General features: G+C 45.7%; 1 protein-coding gene across 9 annotated transcripts in view; it reads right to left on the reverse strand.

The window, feature by feature from the left end:
• The window catches only part of YAP1 (Yes1 associated transcriptional regulator), a 92,617-nt gene extending 83,659 nt beyond the window's left edge, over nucleotides 1-8,958 (reverse strand). For 2 of the 9 annotated variants that reach the window (XM_064505095.1, XM_064505096.1), the window contains exons 1-2: nucleotides 8,314-8,957; nucleotides 5,253-5,500 (exon numbers count right to left, since the gene is read on the reverse strand). In XM_064505095.1, coding sequence (XP_064361165.1) covers nucleotides 5,253-5,500; nucleotides 8,314-8,631 — 566 coding nt within the window. In that variant the 5' untranslated portion in view covers nucleotides 8,632-8,957. Of the gene's footprint in view, nucleotides 1-5,252; nucleotides 5,501-6,872; nucleotides 7,500-8,313 lie in introns of those variants that run through there. The other 7 variants (XM_064505097.1, XM_064505091.1, XM_064505094.1 and 4 more) reach the window with 6 other exon arrangements.
• Nucleotides 8,959-9,469: the final 511 nt, after the last annotated feature.

The raw sequence follows: 9,469 nt of genomic DNA on the forward strand, positions 1-9,469 counted from the left end.
TGAGATATACACTGAAAGGCAAAACCTTTATGAGGAAAAAAGATGCAGACTATTGATCTTATGACTATTTTAATAGCCCATTAAAAATACCAAAGAAAATGCTCAGGGGTATTTAAATTGATTATTATCTTAGAATTAAAAAAGGTACAGATCAACAGCCCATTAAAAATACCAAAGGAAATCCTGAGAGATACTTTAAATTGATTATCTTACAATTAACTACCACATTATCTGTATTTTTCCTCAGTGCTCTTTTCTTCTGAAGAAAACTAATAGCAATGAACTTATAAACAAAATGAAAATATATTAATGAAAAGGTAAAAAAAATGTAGTTAAATCACATCTCTTAAACTGTTTTTTGAATAACTTTTTAAAATTATCTTATATTGTAGGGTATTGAATGCAAGGACACCATCAATACATTTGCAATTTTTCTTAAACAAAACAAATCCAAACACTCAAGTAAAGCATTGTGTGCCGTTCTTTCCACTTATGCCCACCCACTAAGCTAGCTGCAAGCTCTCGTCAGAGGGCTGCAGGTACACTTCCACCCCCCTCCTGGCTCAGGCTCACTAACACCACAAATAGCCAAGTTTGCCCTTCCCGTTCCTTCTCCCTTTTAAAGATATGGAAACCTTTAGTATGACTCCAAATTCAAGACAGTTTATATCAACATCATTTCACAGGATAGATTTAAACACTGTTCAACTGAGAGGTAGAAGGAAGGATATGTGCTTAGAACTATGACCGTCCTCCAAGACCAAAAATCTTAATTGTGAAAAACATATCACAGTGTGTTTTACTTTAAAAGCATTTGAGTTGATACTTCTTTTCTTAGCTATGTTCTGAAACTGCCAGTATGCATTTTCCCCTGCACAGATCTCATGGAATTTTTTTTGTAGAGTATTGATCTTATGAATATTTTAATAGTCAAGTATCATCAATGTAAAAATGAAATTATTTTATTGGACTTATTACAAATTAAACTAAACAAACAAAATCTTCAACTGCTTGTCGTTAAACCCATCAAAAGAAATGGTTGCAGTTTTGGTCTCTAACACCACAATTCTTTTAATGCCAAGCAAGCCTGAATTATAGAACCAAAAACATAAGAACTCCCATAAAATGGTAATTCTGAATGTGCATTTCCCCAGTAAATTAGGACATTTAGTAAAATATATACTACTGTGGCAGCAAAGTATCCAATAAACATTTTTTGCCCTGGAAAAATAAGATTACTTTGGCTGGTGGGGAGGAGAGCAGAAAGGGAACAGAGGTTACTGGGTGGGTAGGCATGCTGGGGGTTCTAGATAGGAGTGAGAGAAATGTAACACTTGCATATTTTTTCATATATGAAATAATCTCTTGTACACATTGGATCACAGGAGGAAAAAAAACAAAACACATAGCAACAAACCACCCCATTACCTTAGAACGATTTGGTTTCACAATATCCAAAGCAACACCTATCCATACCTCTTTACAAAGCACTTAACTGTGTAACAATAATCCATTTTTAAGGTTTCTGCCAGATGGGTAAACACCTCCAACATACCCACAGACACTAATGAAAACCACCTTGGCCTCCTTCAGGAAGTCATTCAACACTTCACAGAAAAAATAGGAAGTTGTTGATAAACTGCTTGCAAGAACTACTTCCTGTAGGAAAAGTAATTACAAGACTGTTTGCTGGACAATCTGTTAACTTCTCCTCACACTTCAAGATGAGAAGAGGTATTACACCACTTTTGCAGTAATTAAAAGCGTAACAGAAAGTTAAAATGATACAATGTTAATTCTAAAATTGAGCCAAATTTGAACAGACTTTTTCTTTCTGCAAGTTGTTGTCTGCTACTACTATGGCATATTATCTTTTGCCCAGAGAGTGATCCAGTAGTCATTCTCCATAGTTCACTGAAATGTCAACCAGCAGCTGGCTAACAGGAAGTGGTTAAATAGCAATGCAGATGACATCTCCCCAGAAACCAAGTAAGTCGTCTTTACAGCATGCTTAAGAATGGGCTAAAGTTTACCACACAGCAGTGTTCAGATGACTCAGATATGACCACTTACTAACCAGGCAAGTCTTAACTAATGAGCTCTATTTAAGTAGCAATTTCAGTATTTAAAAAAAAAAAAAAAAAAAAAAAAAAATCAGTTTTACCAGCTGTAGCAAGCATGTCTTAACTCACTGCTCAAAATGATCTGCATTTTCACTAACGGAAAATTATACTCAAGAGTCCTACTCATAACAGTGAGATGAACACTAATGAGTGGAATTCTGGCAAATCATATGTTGGGCATTCATACATAAAGGGGTCTATTTATCTAGATGACAGGTTGATTTACAAGAATAATTCTGGATCAGACCCTACACTACTACTCTCACACTCTTTTTAGTATGTATGTGCATGTGTGTGGTGTGTATATAAAATATTTGCCTGGTCGTGTGTACACACACACAGTTATTTGACCAGACAGATATTTTCTCCCCCCACACGCTATTTTTTCATCTTTGTGTGAACTACTATGCATGCAATGCTTGACCCACTGATTAAGTACAGTACTCAATTTTGTATTTTTCTGTTTGCAGTATAGTATATTACGATAACTATAGCCATAAGGCTTACTGACATCTGGAAAAAATCTAATACTGTTACCTATTCTGCAAAGATCTTTCTAGACCCTGATTACCAGACTGTTCATGGAGTGGCTACAGAACAGAGCAAATGGAAACAAAGAGCAGTGCAGTCAACCCAACAAAAAAGTTGATTACTTGGAATAGAGACCAAAAATCTGCATATGGTAGAACGAAGCACGTTAAACGTATTTATTAGCATCAGGAATCTGAGTACTCACTCACGCTTGCAGCAAAAGCTTAATGTATAGCTGGACAAGACATTAGTTTTAACAGGCTTGTAGGTATGAGATAGAACTTGACATTGAAAAAAGCTACTGTAAGCAGTTTCTGAAATATAACTTCATTTCTTAGAAGTAATTCTTAAGTTTCTTTGAATTTCTTAGTCATACGAAGTAAACATTGTTCATGTACTTGAAATCTATCATTTCTATAAATCTTTATGAACTCCAATGAAGTAGGTGGATCTCACCTGTACATAGTACTATACCACCTTTCAGAACAACAAATGTTCTCCAAGTGTGAACGCAGCCTTCAGAACTGTCCTCATTAGACGCTCTCATACCACAGCATCACCCAAGGAAAGCCAAAAGAAGACAGCCCATTAAGCTGTTTAAAATCTCCCAAGGTCAGCATGTGACCCAGCAGGGAGAGGTTCAAAAAGTACAGCCTTTATTTTTCTTCCTAACAACCTGGTTTGTTTCCACTCCTTTCCTCTTCAAGACACATCCTTCACAGCTAGCAGCTCTTTCAATCATTTACTTTGGATGTCTGCTTGAGAACAAACGATCTTGCTCATGCAGATGAGTTTGCCAGACTTGTGTGTACTTTCCAGTCTCAGGCTCTTTATTGTTCTTGCTGAAACCTGACCCTTTGAAATGGATACCAGGACACCAAGAAAGGACAAAAAAACTTGCAAAAAAAAAAAGGAAAAGATTTTCTGTGGTAATAATGAAACTACAGAAAAGCTTTCCAAGATCAAATCCTTCCCTCTGCTTTCACCTGAGTGAGCATAATTAAAACATCAATTATAAGAGTATAAAGACATTCTGCATCTCTTAAACAGTTATACTCTTTCTGTAAAACCTGAAGTGTTAGCAAAAATAAACACTTGTGACAGTGCAACTTACAAATCAAATACATAGTGTTCATGTTTTATAAGCTATTCTTTAAGAGCTCTCACTGGCATAGTCAAAACAAAGTTTGCTTTTCATTTCTAAACTCATTCTGTGCTTTTCTCAAGGCCCAGTGAGCCACAGTTTTCATATGATATAAACTTACATAGCTCCAAATAATTCTGTTTACACCCGCTGAAGATCTCACATTCTAGCATACATTTATTTGTTAAACTTCACACAAAAAATATTGCAGCTTCAACCTCTTTAGCTAATGCTCATTTTCACATTCCTAACATAGAATGATGGTGTTCAAAAAGTAACTTTCAGGCTCAAATAATGTCAGACGACTGCCACTTCTGTAACCTCCTTTCGGTTTTAAAAGAAAAAAAAGTGATGCTAATTTCACTATGTGAAAACGCTACTGCTCTACGAACAAGGAAATTTTAAGAGTTTGGCAACTTCCATTTTCATCACAGACAACATAGATTAGCTTTAAAAGCTACAAACCCAAATACTTCAATCAAATGCACATATTAATAACAATGATGTTTTAGCAAGAAAGGTAAGAATACAGATGTTTTACTTGGCTGAAACATGTTTTATATAAATAACATAGTGTTGCTCCTCCCCTCTCCCAGCCCTGAAAATGACATATAATGGATTATTTAGAGCCCTCCAGTTGAATAAGATATTCAAAATATAATAAAAATACTTGAGGGCCAATTATGTGTCTTGGTGGGCACACTTTCAGAAAGGAGTACAGGCTCCTGCTGTTTTAGAAAACTACACAGCATAAAAGAAAATTCTCTCCCTGATGGATTACGTGTCAGATGGCTGGCATGTGTAACCTTTCTTCAGTTATAGAAAAGGTGATACTAATTTCACTGCATGAAAAGCTACAGCTGTAGGAACAAGAAACAACAATAAAAGTTCTGCAATTTCCCTTTCACTGCAGGGAACATAGATAAGTTTTAGGAGTTACAGACCCAAGTACTGCAATCAAATGCATATATTAATTATTTTCCTCACGAGTACAGAGTAGGCAGAAATATTCTGACTACATCCTCACACCACTGCACTTATTAAAAAAATTAAGTCTTTCTGATATATTCTCACTCCAATAGTATCCAAAGTTACTCTGTTTTTTCATAGGTGTATCATAAAAAAATAAGGCAAAATATATTTCGACCTGAACGAAAACTCTAGCAAGATCCAACAAATCCAACAGCTACGTTGCTTAAAAATCCCTGTGCATTTCACTAAATTTTAGTATATAACAGACAAGATTCTTCAACTAAGAACAAGATAGGATAAAAAAATTTTCAGAAATGGCAGAGAGTTGAAATGGGAGAAATACTGAAGTGACAGGATCTCCTCTCCTACTGAAAATCAGGATCATGCTTTTAAAATACATATTTTAAACACAATGAATTTAACTAAAATTTAAAGATTGTAATACACAGAGATATGGCTAATTCAAAACGTGTTTTACTTACTTAAGAAAGTATCTCTGGCCAGATGGTGTCTTAGCCATCTCCCAACCTGGTGGCAAAGGTACGTCATCAGGGATCTCAAATGAAGACTGGCGGAGATGTTGAGAAGATGGAGCTCCAGGACCAGTCACTACTCCAGAAGGTGTAAGCGTCCCTGGAGAAACAGCCCCCAGCTGCAGTGATGCTGGAGAGGAATGAGCTCGGACATGCTGAGGAGTCAGGGCTCCTGCAGTCCCTGCATCAGTGCTGGCCTGTCAGGAGTGAAATTATTTCCATTACGACTTTTATATTTCAGCAAGAATGCATCTGTTGGAAGACATTTTACTTTACTGGAATCTTTCAAGAGAAATTCGTAAGTTGGCCATTGTAAAGTTTTGTTTATTTTGCAGCTGCTGCTGTTCAGAAGAGCCTCAAAGTAGGTTGGTTAATCAGCGTCACAAAAGCTCTTGTATAAGTCAAAAAACATTAACTGCAAGTATTTGCTAACTGCATTTAGTTTTATTTTGAAAATTAAAATTCTTTCTACTACCTAGTAAAAGTTTAAAGAAAACATGTCCCCAGTCAGAAGACCTAATACAGAATATTGCATAGCTCATCACTGAACTGCACCCCATTACCATCACACCCACCTTCCACTAGAGGAGTTTATTTCCCACTCTCCTTTTGAAAAAAGAACAAAGACCCCCCCCCCTCCCCCCCCCCCCAAACACCCTCCACACGGGTTTAAACGATGACACAAGGAGAGCAGCAACAAAGAACTCTGCCCACTGACACCAGGGAGTTCCAAGGGAGGAACAACTGCTGAATTCTGCCATAAAGGAACTATACAAGACTGAAGGCAAAACTTCCTAAGCCTCACACAAACCACACTTCAAGGGTATGAGTGGCTTATAAACGCTCATGCCTTATCCAAAGCAAAGTTCTGGCAAACTATTTCACCAGAATGACTCATGAAACTCCTCACCAGAAAGCTGACAGTCATAAGTACATAGAACTTCTTCGTCAGCAGATAGGCGTCCACCACAAAACAGAAAAGCAGCTTTGAAAACTGGGTGCAAATAATACTGACTTCTACGTATATTCACAAATTAACTCTTTTTGCAGATACATTAGAACAACATGGACACCTACAATAAGCTGCATATATCAGCCCTTGCCACACCTCTCTACACAAGGTATTGCACCACTCATGAGGCGCCATTTATGTATTCTTATGGAGACTGACATTGCTATGTTTCATTAAGCCTGTATGTGAGCAAAAAGCTTGAATTGGAGGTGCTTTTAGTCTGGAAAAACAGAAAGAATGAACTACAGAAACCTAAAGACTTTTTCTGTTAGACAGAACACTTTTATGGCACAAATGAACAAAAAAGGAAAATTAAGACAGCCTCACTTTAAAAGACAGTCAATAATGAAACGATTTTCTAGTTTCAGCTGGATTTTTAAGTTTATATTTTAAGAGCCACCAACTGGTACAAGGAACAATAATCCAACTAAGCTGTATGCATTATAGAGGTAGAGTAATATACACAAGCTAGATAACGCTAAGCTTAAAAGTACACGGTGTATGAACGCAATAGAAGTTAAATGTATTTCAAATGGGAGCCATTTAGCTGCACTTACTGTATTTAACAGGACACAGCAACAAGTAGTAGATGAATGTATACCAGTGCTGTGCATAATGAAATGGTGATAAAACTTGCATAACTTGAATAAAAGCTGTATAATAACTTTGTTATTCCTCAATAGATTTCAGCATGTTATTAATCCTGATGAAACGATATGATTTTTATTCAATAATTCAAGGGTCTGCAACTCAGAAGCAAACAAAAATACAGAAGCAACTCAGCCCCACCCCTTTCCAGTTTGCTTTCAGTCTTGCATTAAAGGCCAGATTGATTTTCAAGTATTTGGAAAATGAATTAACTCCTAGGCTAAGAGAGTATGTGCCAAGGTTCAGTCTGGAGTAAACTTCTGAAGCCAAGTTATAAATCCTTCAAAACAGGAGTTTAATAATGGAAATGTTGACAGACCCTTAACAACAAGAGTAGCAGGCACCAGCACACGGAGCAAGTTTCACTCTTACTGGCTACACAGATAAAGTGACAATAGCCAATAATAAAACCTATTTTACAGCTTAGCAACAAAGTTCATTACTTAATAAAAACACTCCGGTAGGCACAGCCTCTTTCCAAAAAGTTGGAAACAGCAGCCTAAACATTAACTTTTAGTCAGATTTGCACCAACATTTGGGTCTTGGCACAAAAGTCTCTGCCTGAAGACCAGCGCCGGCCCGGCCCGGCCCGCTCCTGCATCCCCGCGCAGCCCGCGCCGCCGCCGCCGCCAGGCCGCCGCCCCCCCCGCCCGGCGCACGGACCCGACGCTTCAGCTCTCGCATCATGTCTGCCCAGCGCGCACACGGCCCGCGCCACGGACCCTCGCCACGGCCGGGCTTAAAGGCACCAGCGAGCAGGGAAAGCGCCGGGCCGCGGAGCTCGCTGCTCACGGCGGGACGGACCCTGCGCGGCGCAGGGCGCAACGGTGGCGAGGCCCCGTCCGTGCCGGGGGCGGCCCCCAGCCCCCTACCTCCCCCCCCCGGCACGCAGGGGCGCCGCGGGATTAGGCCAGACAGCGAGATCCGCGCGGCCGGTGCCCGCAGCGAGGCGCCGCGCTGCCCCCCCCTCTGCCGCCCGGCCCATGGGGAGCCGATGGCCGGGCCGGCCCCAACGGCCGCCCCGCCGCGGGGCCGGCGCCCCTCAGTGCCCTGAGGCGCCGCGCGACGCCGCCCCCTCCCCCCGCAGCGCTCCGCGGAGAACAAACAGGCGGGGAGAGGGGGAGGAGGGGGGAGCGGGACTCCCCACAAGGCGGCCGAGGAAGAAAGGCAGCGACCCCCCCTCCCCCCCGGGAGCCCCGCGCCCCCTCCCCTCGGCTCCGCCGCCGCCCGGCCCGGCCTCGCGGGAGGGCGGGTTCCCGCCCGGCCCGGCCGCGGCCCCCCCACCCCTCCCCCGCCCGCCCCGGGAGGAGCCCCGCGGCGCGGCGCGGCCGGGCGCCCCCTCCCCCTCACCTGGCGGGAGTGGGCCTTGGGCTCGGGCGGCTTGAAGAAGGAGTCGGGCAGCTTGCGGAGCCGCATGGGCAGCGTGTGCGGCACGTTGGCGCCCTTGGGGTTCATCACGGCGTTGAACAGCGCCTCCAGGTCGGTCTCCGAGTCGCCCCGCACATGGACGATCTGGTGCCCGGCCGGAGGGGGCCCCGCGCCCGGGGGCTGCGCCGCGCCCGCCGGGGCCCCCGACACCGCGCCCGGGGGCTGCGGCGGCGCCTGCTGCGGCGCAGCGGGCTGCGCTGCCTGCGGCGGCTGCTGCGACTGAGGCTGCCCAGGATCCATGGCTCCGGCGGGACCCCCGGCGCTCCCCCACGGGGCTCGGCGACTCACAGCCCTGATTCTCGGCCCTGCATGCCCCGCTCCCCGGGCTGCGGCTCCTCCTGCTCTCGCTGCTGCTTCTCCCCCCGCGGCGGGGAAACCGACCCGGCGGCAGCAACTGGCAAAACAACTCTGGGGCCGCGCGGCGCTTCCCGAGCCCGGCCCAGCCCGGCCGGCGCCTCTGTCCCGGCGGCGGAAACTAACTCGCACAACACACCAAACAAAAGTTCTGAGTTACGCCCGCCCGAATCACTCTCCACCACCGGCTCCGCCCCTCCTGAGCCCGCCCGCACCGTATCCGACCGAGGCAGTCCGTGCTGAGCGGCTCTCCGGCGCGCGCCCGCCCGCACCGCCGCCGCCGCCCCGCGCCGTGGGCGCTGCCCGCCCCCCCGCGCGCAGCCCGCGCCTGGCGCGCGCCGGGACGCGCGTGGGCTCCCCGCGCCGTGCCCCGCGCCCGGCCCTGGGCCCCGGGCGCGCCGCCCCGGCTCGCGCCCGCCCGCGCGGCGCTGCCGCCGAGAAGTTCAGTCAACCAGAGCTCGCTCCCCCGCAAGCTCCATCCCAACTTGCAGGCGCCCGGCACGCCCGCTGCGCCGGGGTGGGGGAAGAGCGGCCGGCGCGGCGCGGCCCCCCTCCCCGCCCCGCCCCGGCCCGCGAAGGGAGCGGGAGCGACCCCGGCGCCGCCGGGGGGGTGGGGGCCGCCGCCCGCTCACCTGGCGCCCCGCGGGGGCGGCCGCCGGGGCCGGGCGGGCGGGGAGGGAGCGCGGCTGCGGGCCCGGCGGCTGACGCACTTTCTCCCGGCGCT

The sequence above is a fragment of the Dromaius novaehollandiae genome, chromosome 1 (assembly GCF_036370855.1).
Source record: "Dromaius novaehollandiae isolate bDroNov1 chromosome 1, bDroNov1.hap1, whole genome shotgun sequence".
NCBI lineage: Eukaryota > Metazoa > Chordata > Aves > Casuariiformes > Dromaiidae > Dromaius > Dromaius novaehollandiae.